General features: G+C 39.7%; 1 protein-coding gene across 3 annotated transcripts; it reads right to left on the reverse strand.

Moving 5' to 3' along the window:
* Positions 1–3,742: 3,742 nt before the first annotated feature.
* On the reverse strand, positions 3,743–10,563 carry SWI2 (switch 2). Of its 3 annotated transcripts, XM_090297339.1 has the most exons (9): positions 9,981–10,531; positions 9,445–9,551; positions 8,841–8,926; positions 7,781–8,693; positions 6,661–6,908; positions 6,178–6,304; positions 5,826–6,101; positions 5,493–5,730; positions 3,743–4,281 (listed from the first exon to the last, which is right to left on the reverse strand). In XM_090297339.1, the coding sequence occupies exons 4-9, from the start codon at positions 8,279–8,281 to the stop codon at positions 3,968–3,970; spliced, it is 1,704 nt and encodes a 567-aa protein (XP_090153465.1). In that variant the 5' UTR covers positions 8,282–8,693; positions 8,841–8,926; positions 9,445–9,551; positions 9,981–10,531; the 3' UTR covers positions 3,743–3,967. The 3 variants fall into 3 exon arrangements, with proteins under 3 accessions (XP_090153465.1, XP_068479817.1, XP_090153466.1); XM_068623716.2 differs by lacking the exon at positions 8,841–8,926 and having other exon boundaries at positions 9,981–10,563; XM_090297340.1 differs by lacking the exon at positions 9,981–10,531 and having other exon boundaries at positions 9,445–9,582.
* Positions 10,564–13,954: the final 3,391 nt, after the last annotated feature.

The raw sequence follows: 13,954 nt of genomic DNA on the forward strand, positions 1-13,954 counted from the left end.
CTTCCCCGGACTTTTAGCCTCGAAAAAATGGAGGAAGACATCCACAGAGGGAGGATGCCCAAAGTGGTTGCACAGAATTGAGAAGGCTCTCACGAAGGCCCAGCTGTTGGGATGCAGCTGGGCGGGGGCCACGTTGATTTCTGTCAACAATGCCCTCTCGAAGCCAGTAAGGAGGAGACCCAGCTTAGTCCGTTTGAAGACAATTTGGTACAGGAAAAAGTAGGGCTCTCCATTGTTAGTCCGTTCGTCGGAGCACACGTGTTCTCCCTTAGCGCAGGGTCAAACGGAAACGTAAGCGTCGCTCTCACGCCCGAAGACACGTTCTACACAGTCAGGCTCTCCGTCCTTGTGTTTCCTCACATCCTTGCTAGAGGAGAGGGTAGAGGTCTCGGCGAGAAGCTCCGCAGAGGCCCAGGGGTACAAGGCTTTGTAATCTACTTGGGGTGGAGGGTTGGATGTCGTTTTCGTTCGAGCCATGTCTAAGAAAGCTAGAAAACAAGAAAAATAAGGAAACGAAGGTTCAGAAAGGGGCAGTGGCGTAACTCAGCGAAAACCCAGAAAAACCCCACACTTGAAGAAAACCCGGAAGAACAGAGGAACGTAGAAAAACAGAGAAAGCATAAATGCAAGGAGTTTAAAATTTCCCAGACAGTTATCAAGCATCAAAATCAATAAATAAGGGCGATCAATGGGTAAAGTTCGTACCTTTTGATTAAGTAGGATGAAAGTTCGGGAATTTGTAAAGGGAAATGCGAGAGCGCTCGAGGAAGAAGACGAAGCAATTAAGGGTGTTTTAGAGAATGATGGAACAGTGATTGGAAGCGCGCGTTTTCAAATACTTAACGTAAACTAAGAAGCGCAAGCGACGTTAAGCCCTGGTCGTTGATCAAAACACGTGTGCGCAGTTAAAACAGGCTTAGAGAGACGTCACTTCGGCGCACTATTCACGTTCTTTCATACAGAGCAACGTAGGTGACCAAGGGCAAGAACTTAGTCTCTTCGTTGAACAAGTTACAGCTCGAGACTGGGGGGTTTGTGTACCGACCAGTCCTCGGGCGTCGTTGACCACTAGTAATGATGGGGCCATGTAAGTGAGGTCCCACGAGGGGCATGGGTCAGTGTCTCGCGAGGCACGTGCGCCAAGGAACCAAAGAGTGGTCACACATCGGTCACCAGGATGTACCGACATGCCACTAGGCAGTGTGGAGAGGTCGGACATCGGGACTCGAACAACAGAGTTGGGCAACGAGAGGTGGATCCCAGACCACACACCAGTTATCAGTAAGGGAGGAGCCTAGGTCACGAGTGTCCATGCGTCTGGAGTGGATGACGCGCTCAGGCGTAACACGAGTATAGAGCCACTAGAAAGGATACGACCTTTGAGGGTCACGTTCCAGCGGTGAGCTGCATGCATGGCACGTGAACAGCTAGGGCGCTCCCAAGACGGGTAACCCCAGAGATCAGGTGCACGAGGAGGACTCCAGGTGTTCATCCTGTCAGAGGTTGCACTCCAGTTAGGGAACCCCACGCACTAGGTTATCCTAGGAGTGGGTAACAGTGGCGTTGGGACCCGCCCCCTCAGGAAGCCTATTATGGGTAACGAAAACAGTGGAAACCCTAGGCTATATAAAGGGAAGTAACAAACTTAGTAAGGTACGTTATTCATTTGTGCCGCTTCACACACACAGAGTTTTACAGTTAACAACTTTGGTGTTTCCTAGTCCTACACTGACTTGAGCGTCAGAGTGCAAACGGCCTCTAGGGCGCCTTTTGCTTTGTGATTTCAGGTGTTTGATCGAAAGAAAGACACAAACGAAGGCACAGAGAATCGGGTGTGGGAGTATCGTGAGACGTATGAAGGCCCTCGAGTCAACCGGCAGGAACATTAGCTATATATGTTTTTCACAATATATCACAAGGTGTATTTAGATTATTTATGTGAATTCATATGTATTCATATTTATTAAAATATATTATAAATTTATATTTTTGATATAAGTGTCTAAATAATAATATTATTTAATTAAATTTTGATATTAAATATATATATATATATATATATAAATGATAAAAAATAAGAAATGCAGATATAGATGAACAACCCACTAGTATTAATAAAAATATTTCTCTTTTAAAACTATAAATTCTTTACTATTGTAAAATTTTGAAAATTTTCACTCTTTCTCTTTTTTGTTTTTTTTTTCTCTTGCTTGGTCTCATATCTCTCTCCTATAATATATATATATTTTTTATTTTTTTTCCTTTTTATTTTCTTTTCTCTTCTAACTCTTTCTTCTTTCTCCCTCTCCAATCCTTTTTCCCTTTCTTCTCTTTTCTTTCATTTTTATTTTTCTTCTCTTTATCAATATTAGCGTAAAATGTACTAGTATTTATATTTGCTTGAATTACCAAAATATCTAATCTTAAAATGACTAAATATTTTGAAAGGGAAAATACCCTTTTATAAAATTGTACCGCCCTGGTGGTCGGGTGCGATGACGTGGCACCCTGCTACAGTGTAGGCGTGTTGACAAGGCGCCAGGTTGGCAGTTAGGAAGGAAGTCGGGAGGCACGTGTAGTCGCCGATTGTTAAGTTGGCGTGTTCCGATCTCCAGCTTACCAGAATAGGCGATCGCCAGGTTGAGGATGAAGTCGCCAGATGCAGACTCAGGCGACCAAGCAGTCGGAGATCGCCAGAACAAGCACATCGCCGAAGATAAAGGAGAAGCAGATTATGAAGGCGGCCGGCGAGACCACAGGGAAGGTGTATGAAGACCCTAACTCGCCAGTTTCAGTAGGGATCGCACTCCTAAGTTAGCTATGCACTGGGCAGTACCATGCATAGGTAACTTAGCCAAAATGCGAGTAGAAGCAGCGCCAAGTCAGGGAGCCTCCAGATGGTGGCACGTGTACAGTTGGATACGAGCCACGTGTCCAAGTCTGTAACTGCCAGGGGAGAGAAAATCACCAGGTATATAAGAGCTCTTAACGAACTTTCTGAGGTACGCACGTTCAGTTCATACACTTTACGCTTGCGAGTGACAGAGCTGTTGGTGAGAGAGAGAGTTTGCACGGTTCCAGTTCTTAGTATTTGGTGATACCGTCACTGACTTGAGCGTCGGAGTGCGATCGGCCGCAGCGGCGCCGTATCGTTTCTTTGCAGGTTCTTGAGATAGATCCAGAGGAGGAACGGAAGTGAGAAGCGGCGCGCACGTCGATCCTTTGACGAGGCATTCTCCAGCGCTCCGGTCAACAGGCAGGATAAAAAATATTATAATATTTTATTTCTTTAAATGTATATTTTTTTGCATATAATAGAAACTAAATTATCTTACCGAAATTAAGAATTTAAAATTAAAAAATAATTAAATTGGTTCATCAAACCAAAATATAAGTAACATATAAATCAAATAATTAAAAATTCAAATGTTTTAAATTATCACAAATTTTAAAATTATTTACCCAAACACAACCTAGAAGAGTAAAGGAAAATGCTAGTTATTGAATTTTCTTTTTCCTAGAAAAATCTTTTGTAATAGGGCCTGAAATTATGGTTTTTTGGTTGTGCATATTAATAAGACTTTATTCAGAGAAGTGCAATTCACTTCAGAAATCTCTAAACCTAGAGAAAATAGTTTGATAACTTTTAGTTATGGGAATATCTTTTAATAAGGAAAAAATGTGTTCACTGGTATATTAAAATGAAGAAAGTAATACAAAAATGTCAAATTACTCCGATGGATGATGACGAGGGAGAAGAGCACAAGAATATATAAATGTCAAGACTCATCAAATGTAAACGTTAAGTTAGGAACTCTCACCTACACAAGCTACATTTAACATATTCAAGTTGTAAAAAGAAGATATGACTATACATCCGTATGTACAAAAATTTTCACAATAATTAATTTGGTACTGTGAGTAAATGATACATAGAAGACCTTTTGCCATCCATAAGAACAATCCTTCAACCATTAGGCATCTTCTTTTTCTTCTTGTAGTCAAGAAGCACTTTTTCTCTCTCCAGTGGAGTCGCTGATAGTAACCATTTGCTAAAAGCAAACTCTTCCATGCCCATAGACTGAGCAAGGAGCTTATATTGGGTTCTCTTCCTATCATCAATCAAAGGAACTTTACTTTTTTCTGGTTTTTTTCTTTGATGATCCGAAGAAATGCCTGGCTTGACTAAGCTATCATTTGATGGGATGTTGGCATTTATTTTCCCTTGAATTACTGCTCCAAAGTTGACAATGTCTTCATTGCGATGAGTATATACAATGCCTAGAGATACAAAAGTTAGGTGTGTTTCAATAGTTACACAAATTAATTATTTTAATATTAAAATTATATATATAATTGATTATTGTAACAATATTATAATTAGAATAAGTTTTGTTCGAGTAAGTTTACTGAGATATTTGAAAGGACTAGAAACAAAACAAATAAAGGAGGATGATCCTGCCTTGGTATCATACTCAGAAGAGAGAAATCAAGCAGAAATTTTCAGAAGACAGAAATCAAGTAGAAAGATAATGAATTTCGTGTTTCATGTGACACATGAGTATGTATTCTTAATAAAGAATAAAATCAATATTTAATAATAAAAAATATTAAATAAAATATTTTCCTATCAAATCATATCATTAAATGTAATCCAAATTATATCTTTCTATTAAATTATCCCTAAGGTAATCCAAATTATATCTTTAACATGCCGATCAAAATAAATATCTTTTAACATAATTAAATATCTAACAAGAATAATTAATTTTGCTTAGATACAATAAAAAGGAGTACTATGAGTTTGAGAAGAAAAAAAAACTGATAGAAAAATACCTTCTATTTTTTTTATCAGCAAAATACCTATAAACAACAAATTTTCAAATTTATAGAATCAACTTATTCTTTCAGAAAAGAAAAACTAATTTTCAAGTTCCAGCTAATGTCTCAAACATACATTGAGCTGAAATTCCAAACGGTTTTTTTATCCTAATAACACTTATTCTTTCAGAAAAGAAAAACTAATTTTCAAGTTCCAGCTAATGTCTCAAACATACATTGAGCTGAAATTGCAAACGGTTTTTTTATCCTAATAACAACTGCATTTTTAAAATTAATCTTTACCAAACATGCTATATATGGAAACCCACTGCGTCATTTCCCACATTAAAAAAGAACGATGAGTACGGAAGCTATATAGAAAACCCACTCTCATATCAACGGGCCACCATAAAGCAAGGATTCAATGAGCTGAAAATGTTGAATCCAATTTTTTAAAGACATGGTGAAAGGAATTATAAAGTTCCATAAAATGCCAATGAAACACTTTGTTTTACTTATATGTTTATGCATATGTAATGATCACCCAACAAAAATGACTGCCAGTAACTGCCATTTCACCAACATCTTAATTGTTTTCTCGTTGACAATATCTTTATTGTAAAATAAAAGGAATTTCGTAGTGGATGAGATTCAGGTTATATGAAACATACCAAGGTCTTCAAGATCTGGTTTACTTGTTGCAGTCCCTGCCGATTTATAAGATGATCTGGTTTCTGACTCTGATACCGATGAATCTGTTTGTTCTGACAGATTTACTTTTTCCAGTTGTCCCGTTTCATGTCCATGTTCTTTATGCAATTCAACGATCTCACTGGTAAACAGCTTATCTGACAAATCTCGGAATAAATTGGAAATACCAAATAGCTCTCCTTGAAATTCTTTGCAGTCCTGCAAGGAAATAAGTATTAATTATTAAGGATTATTTAAAAATAATATGAAGAAACAAATAAAAAACGTAATACCAAAAATATAGAATTTGGTACCTGGACACCTTCAAAATATCGTTTTTCCATCTTTCCAGAGACAGCAATGTTCGATAGCTGCTGCTTATACACCTGACGTGAGTAAACAAGTTCTTCAAGTGAACCAGCTGCAAGAAGACGGAACACCACGACATGCCGCTTCTGTCCAAATCGAAAGGACCTGTCCTGAGCCTGTAAGTCTTGAGCAGGGTTCCAGTTAGGGTCAAATATTACAACACGGTTTGCACTAACAAGGTTCAATCCAAGCCCACCAGCACGAGTTGATATCAGGAATACCTAGAATATAAACAAGCGCTCAATCACAAATTGAATTGAGAAAATGCTTAATCAACTATTAAGATTTGAGATATACCTGTTTGCTTGGACTAGAGTTGAAATCATCAACCAGAGATTGGCGTAAATTAGTAGGAGTGGACCCATCAAGTCTTGAGAAGCTGTAGCCTTTTCGAATGAGAAATTTCTCCAGTATGTCCAGCATCCTTGAAAGAGTAGCTCAAAGTTAAACAGCAGAAAAAAGATTTGTTTCAGAAGGAAACAAGGCATGCAAAGAGCAGTTTACCAATGCCAACAAAATTCAGTGCTTTGGTCATTCAAAGACCGAAAGCCACCACTAAGGCTATAAAGGCAATAAATAAGAGGAACTTTTCAACAGCACAACTACCACAACCACAAAACCTAGATGTATGCATTTAAGGTTTGAAAGCGGGAATATAAAAAGACACAAATTTAAGTGAAACAACTTCAATTTGAATCCCCATTGCACAAAATTCGTCCTAACTTAACAGGCAACCAGAAAATAATCAAACATGATCTGAAGGGTATGTTACTCGTTCACCTTACAGAATAGCTAAACAAAAGAACTTTGTCACCCTGTGAATTCCATGAGAACAATAGCTTCTCAAGTGCTCGCATTTTGCCACAATGTTTCACATCACTTAAACCCATGAAACTTTCATTTTGTGTTTTCCCACCCACTAAATCAATATCAGTGCCAAAGACAGCAGCAGCAAACTCTGCATCTTTACTTTGTTTGTCAGGGTCATCTTTGGGGTTTGGTTTGATAAGTTCAAGGTGATTGCTTATCTAGCAAAAAGATACATACACAAGTAAGATCAAAATAATGTAATGATGCATACTGATCATAATCATAAATAAGTTTTTTCACAGAAGAAACCTTTAAATAAAGTGTGAACGGCAAGGCCTTGTACAACTGTGCCTTGAGGATCTCACAACAAAAGCATGTATGAAATTGACAATTCAAAATCACAAATCCTTGGTTCAATTACAAGTTTCTTTTTCCTATAAATATAATATTGTCAGTAAGCATTGATTTTGAAAACTGCTTTTTATATAAAATCCTGAAATTCTTGGATAAATTAATTTCTCCACAGAACATGTAGATCTCATTCAATATAATTGAATGTCAAAAATAGAGAATCCTGATAAACCAGATCTAGAATGGTGATCAACAAACTACCAGTATGCAAAAGGTAAAACAAGGAAACTATTTTTGTAATTATGCAATGTAACACAAAGTCCATGTCAGCCTAGCAGTCTGGAGGTTTAAACAGTGAACAACATCCACCACCATGTAATGAAGAGTGCTTGAGGTTCACTTTCAAGATTTAAATATACTGCAAACCACATCCTTTTAAAATTGAATATTCATCTCTTTGTCATCATCAGATCATCTACTTTTATATTTATAGATAACAAACACATATTTTCTTTCATTAAGCAATTGTCTTCCCTGCTTTTCCCTGTTATAATTACAGTTGAATCATAATAAATGTTTTCCTACAATTACAAAGCAAAATCTCCTACAACTACAAAGAAAAATCTGCTACAAATGAACAAAGTTGCAACAGACGTCCACAGCTATGAACAAAGTTCTTATCAATATATTTTGCAAGGACAGTATAATAAAAAATAGAGACAAAAGCATCTGAATTCACCTGTTGGAGCTTGACAAGGCATGGAAGGACAAGGCAAAAGGGGCATGAATCACAACCGTCAGGGTTATCTCTATGCAGGTAAGGCCAAATAACTCCATCTGGTACTATCCTCTTGCAACATTCGACTTGAGTAAGAGGGCTACCACAACTACAAGGCAAGTTCTTATTTATAAGGCATTGAATGTCAGGAAGCTGTAACATTCTCTTGTAAATACGTTTTTGCAGATCACTCATTGCACAGAACACAATATTATCTTCCTTCCCCATCATAAGATGCCCAATGGTCTCTTCTTTTGTCCTTCTCAACATATATTTACGAAGAACTTCCACAAGGTGTTGTTTTCTCTTATTAGCAATTTGGACAAACCTATCAGGAGCAGTTGACCTCTGCCCATGCTTGAGGGGTTCATCATAGAAGTCACGAAAGTGTTCCCGTGTTCCAAGGGATCCTGGTGAAACCCAGTCAAAGAGATTGAACAGTTCCATTATCTTATTTTGCATTACAGTCCCAGTGAGACCATAGCGTCTTAGGGTTTTAATTTCTAAACATGCTTTATAGAGTTTTGATTTCTCATTCTTAAGTCGATGAGCCTCATCAATAATCACAACATTCCATTTGACATCTGACAAAGAACTTCCATGAATCCTGTATGTGTCAAAACTGGTAATAAGTATCTCCACTCCATTTGCTTCCAATTTATCAAATATCAGATCCCGATTTGCACCATGATAGATGGAAATATTGAAGTTAGACCACTTAGAGAATTCGCTATCCCAGTTGTGGATAACTGATGTTGGGCATATTATTAATGCAGGGTCTCTTTTCTGTATCTGGTTTTCATTTAGAGTAGACTGTCCTTTACCAAAGACAGCAGCGAGAAATGCTATTGCTTGAATGGTCTTCCCAAGACCCCTGTTACAAATTTCAACATCTCAAAAATGAACTTCAACATAGTAATTATTTACAGCTAAAATTGTGATTAAATGAAATAAATTTTATAAAAACAGAAATATAAAAATATATCAACAAATAAAATATAGAAAAAAAAGGGAACTCCACCAGAAGATGCAGCTTGCAGTGCTATAACTTTCACAATGAATAACTCAATGGAGATATGAAGGTGAAGAGTACAGGAACTTTTTAAACTGGTGAAAAAGAACAAAATAGAAAACTTCTTAGTATTTAAATGCCATTAAAATTTTAAAATAAGCAGTTGATATCCAAAATGGAGCATTTTACTTAAAATAAAATAAAAAAACACCGGGGTTAAGAGACAAAATTAAAAATTTAGGGGGTTAATGACAAAGCACTGCATGCCGGGGGGTAAAAACATTTTACGCTATGTACCATGGTTAGTACAACAGGGTTCTGTTCCATTAGGGTATTTGGGAATGGGGGAGAAGATAATCAAAAGTGTTCTCTATAAGATAAATCCCTGTCCATCAGAAATTTCAAAATTGGACAAAAATAAGTCATGTGCTTGAGATTGAGAATTACAGAACATACTGATTTGTTGCAGACACATACAACTTAATACATCCGAAATATACACATGTATGGGGGCGTGAGTGCCCAAAAAATAAAAAATTCAAGAAGACAGAAAGACACAACAAGCCAAGAGGGACCAGAGAGCAAAGGGAAGACGATATAATTTCCAACTCACATGTCATCTCCAAGCATGCCTCCATGATGGTTCTTGTACAAGCCATACAAAAACCTCACACCCTCTCTTTGATGCTCAAGAAGTCTACAGTTTATAGATGCAGGAACCTGAAACAGCAAATAACAGCTAACAACAACATCCAATCTTGTTTCAAATTTCAGCACTTACACCATCTATAAAAAATTCCAAAATCATTCCATATAAAACCTGAAGATATGTTAATGGAGCATTGTGCTAACCACAGCCATCATCTTAAGCGTGGTCCCGTGATCAAAATAGAAGGCCTTACCAAAGATGACGAGTCAGGTTCACCAACATAAGTTAGTGGACACTTCCTATTAATATCAAGTTATCTTAAGAAAATGCAATCGTTGTATTGACCATAAATAGAGGGGGGGAAAAGGTTCACATTCACACAATCGTATATAGACACCATTGAATGAAGATCAGACGGTTAATATGAGTGGTCAGATCTTCATCCAAAGGTTAATTCCGAATTCACTGAATCTAACTACAGAAAAAGAGAAATTAACGACCTGAACCACAGGAAATTCTCCATGCGAAGACAGGAGGAGAGGCTCAAAGGGTCCAGTGTGATCAAATTGAAATTGTGGCAATTTAACTGAAGCGAATTTCGCTCTCTCTATCTCAGGTTCTTCTTCTTGTAGTAGTTCCTCCTTTTCTTTTTCTTGCTGTAGGGTTTTGGAGTGTGATGGAGATAGTGAGTCGTTAAGGCGGCGAAGCTGGTCGGAAAGAGAGGATTTTGGGGGTTTTCTGTGGATTGGGAAGAGGGAATCGTAGTGGCTAAGAATTGAATTGCGCTGTGTTTGGGTAATTGCAGAAGAGGAAGAAGGCTCTTGGGTTGAACAAGGTCGCAGAGTTTCCTTCAGAGCCTCCAGTGACATTGATTCCTTCTTTTCTTCCTGATCCTCTTGCTGCCGCTTCGCACCGTTTTCAATTTTTATCACAAAACCTTCGTTTTTCAAAACCGCAATTGTTAACTGCCAAAGTCATTTTCGCATCCCAATTTCGATTTTCTGATACCATTTTCTCCCACTTTGCTAAGGTATTTTTCTCTTTTTCTAGAAACAGATTTATTTTCAAAAAGTTATTTTAGTTATTTATTTTTTAAGTTTGACAAATATAATGATTTTTGTGATTCTTCTCCTTTTTTGTCTGTTCCATCTTGAAAATTAATTTTCTCATTCTTCTCAATTTTTCACATACTCAATTTGTTCTTACTCTCATATACTCAATTTGTTCTCTCTACTATAATTAACTATCGGAAACACAACACTCTTCATGTATTTGTATTTTTTATATAAGTATCTGTATTTATTAAAATTATTTATATGGATATATATTTTAAATCAAAACTGCTTTACGTTCAAGATTAAAACTATTTTGATAACTGTTTTAATATTTAAAAAATTATAAAATAACTAAAATATTAAAATACTTCTTATAACTCTTTTAATATAAAAATAAACTTAGAAAAAAAATATAAAAACGGTTATTTAGGGAATTCTCTTTATATATATCTCTTTATATATACTAGCGGCACACAGACGCTTTTGTGCCTGTGTATCCGCATTTTTTATTTTTATATTGATCCTGCCTATTGACCAGAACGCAAGAGCCTTGCCTCGTCAAAGGTAGCTTCCTTTGGATCGGCTTTGCACCGTGTCAGCTTCCGTCCTTCACCTTGATTCACCTCAGGAACCTGCAAAAGACAGAACGGCGCTGCTGCGGCCGATCACGCTTCGACGCTCAAGTCAGCGACTGAACCACCAAAATACTAAGAGGAAAACTAAGAACTTCAGGAACTGTGCAATGTTCTCTCTCAGCGTACTCAAGTTCTCGCAAGCGTAAAAGAAGTATTCTGAAACGCGCGTACCTCAGAAGTTCGTTAGGATTCCTTATATACCTGTGCATTTTCTCTCTCCTGACAGTTACACATCTGGACACGTGGCTCGCATCCAGCTGTACGCGTGTCACCATCTGGAGCATCCTTGACTTGAGCGTCACCTCTTACTCTTCAGGCTTATTCGACTAAGTTATCCATGTAAGGAGTAACTCGGTGTATAGCTGCCTTGGAACGCGATCTCTTCTGTGTGGCGAGTACGGGTGTCATCATACACACCTTCCCTGTGGTCTCACCGGCCGCCATCATGATCTACTTTACTTGCTTCATCGTGCATGCTCGGGTAAGCTGTTTCCCGACCTCAACCTCTGGCTAGCTAGGGAATGATCATCTGACGACTTCATCCTCTGCTTCGAAAGCCTGGAACAAGCTTTCCTGATCCTTCGGCGATGTCCTCCTTTCGGCGATCTTTGATCACTTGGTCGTTTGGGTTCGCATCCGGCGACTACATCACAAACCTGGTGACCGCCGGTTTAGGTATGCTAGAGATCAGAGCACGCCAACTTAACGACTGCCGACTACACGAGCCCCCCGACTTCCTTCCCTTCTGCCAGCCAGGTGTCCCGTTCAACACGCCTATATTATCGCTTGCTGCCACGTCATCACTTCCGACTACCTGGGCGGTACACAAGCCCCCCAGCCTTAAGCGAAGACTTGTCCAGCGAAAAGACTAAGAGGTCACATCACTGCCGATCTACGTGGCTCTGGCACGGAATTCCAAACGTTCGTACCCTCTGCTTTTCTGACGCTCCACCAAACCCCTTTTTCCAATCACTCGACACGTGGCTTCATCAACGGTCATCTTCAGCTATCGTTTGCGCTTCCAAAAACGTTTGAAAAACCCTTAAACCCCTTTATTTCTACTGTTTCATCATCTCTCTGCATTCTCAAAACGCTCTGAGTTTTCTCTGCAAACCCACAACGCTTCTCCAGCAACCTCAATCTCCAATTCCCTTCAACGCTCATCTGATCATCGAAAGGTACCTCTTTTACTTCTTCTGTTGATACTTGCTGCATTTTAACCGATTCGCATCATCCATTATCTGCCTGGTGCATACGTTGTGGGCTGTTTCCTCTTCTTCTTCCTTCTCGTAACTTAGGGCTTCGTCTTCCATTACATTCATCACAACGAACTCCCGTTCGTTCGTTTTCCATCCTTCGTCCACAATCGAGTCGATCTCTGTAACCTTTGTTCATCCTTTTCCCTTTTTCCTTTGCAGTTCCCGCGATGGCTCGTACGAAAACCACCGCGAATCCTCCTCCTTCATCACGAAACCCTCCACCCCAAGCGCATAACTTACCACGAGCATCTGGTGCTCCTTCTTCCCAGGCTGAGAGGCCTGCAACCTCTCGTCCCAACCTCGCTCAGGCAACTCCACCAGTCGCCGGAGGAGCCTCCATTCCCACACAAGACTACAAGAAACTCTACCCGTGGGCCACCCCAACTTTGCTGAAGGAGACCTCTTCAGTAAACTCTGCGTTGGCGGTGCTACGGTTGACGACAAACTAATGGTGCTGCCTTGACCTCCTGACGTGCCAATCTGCGCGGATGACAAGGGGAACAACGGCGAGTTGTTCTGCTTCGTTTACACTACCCTTTTCAAGAAGGTGAAACTCAAGCTTCCCTTCACCCGTTTTGAACGAGAGCTATTAACCGAGCTTAACATTGCCGCTGCCCAGCTCCATCCCAACAGTTGGGCATTCGTGCGAGCATTTCAAATCATGTGCGCGCACTTGGGACTGCCGGCCTCGGTAGACGTCTTCCTTTTCTTGTTCGAGGCCAAGAATCCCGGAGACCGCCCCTGGGTGAGCTTAAACGGGATTGCTAGGAGATCGATCCTCTCAATCTTCCAGCAATCTTTCAAAGATTGGAAAGGAAAGTTCGTCCAAGTGCGCCAAAACGATCAAGACCCCTCGCTGCTCGATGGCTTTCCCTTGTACTGGGTAAGCAAGGGAAGTAAGGACTCCAAAGAAAACATCAGAAGGCCAAGAAGTCCTGACAACATGGGTGAGTTGGACAAGGACCTCTGCCTTTTCTGGAAGAGGGTGTCTGATGCCCAGATCAACTTTCCTACTTCTGCGATAATCACCTTCGAATTCCTCGAGGACCAACTCGAGGCCCACATCGGTAAACCCCACCTCACCATCAAATTTACCAACTTAGCATTTTTCTCCGTCCTAATTTGGCATTCCGTTATTAACTTATGTGCTGCTTGTGTTACCCCTGTACAGACATGCTTGTATCTTCTGCTTCCGTTTTAATTGCTCACCTATCTTTTGCCCTGTGCAGATAACATGCTGGGAAAAGGCAAAATGGCCGAATTGAGGGCGATCGCCCGAACTCACAAACTGGCGGCGGGCTCCCAAACCGTACCAAACTCGGTAGTGGAGATCGCCGCTGCCCAGGGTAGATCGCCTCCTCAAGGCCCAACTCCTCCAAAGACACTGCCCGCCCCTCAACGAAAAAAGCTCATCTTAAGGAAACCAAAAAGGAAAACTCCTTAAGTGGTTCAAGAAGATGAGGATGAGGATGATGAGGCGACTGAGGACGACCTTGTCACCAAAAGGAAAAGGGTGGCGCCTTCT

The sequence above is a fragment of the Phaseolus vulgaris genome, chromosome 11 (assembly GCF_051622355.1).
Source record: "Phaseolus vulgaris cultivar YP4 chromosome 11, ASM5162235v1, whole genome shotgun sequence".
Classification (NCBI taxonomy): Eukaryota; Viridiplantae; Streptophyta; class Magnoliopsida; order Fabales; family Fabaceae; genus Phaseolus; species Phaseolus vulgaris.

Excerpts from the sequence above, each read along its gene's own strand:
- SWI2 (XM_068623716.2), bottom strand. The coding sequence starts at position 10,349 with ATGTCACTGGAGGCTCTGAAGGAAACTCTGCGACCTTGTTCAACCCAA. Across the intron at positions 9,552-9,980 it reads GAGAATTTCCTGTGGTTCAG|GTTCCTGCATCTATAAACTG; the intron begins GTCGTTAATTTC and ends TTGCTGTTTCAG. Across the intron at positions 5,731-5,825 it reads GATATTTTGAAGGTGTCCAG|GACTGCAAAGAATTTCAAGG; the intron begins GTACCAAATTCT and ends ATTTCCTTGCAG.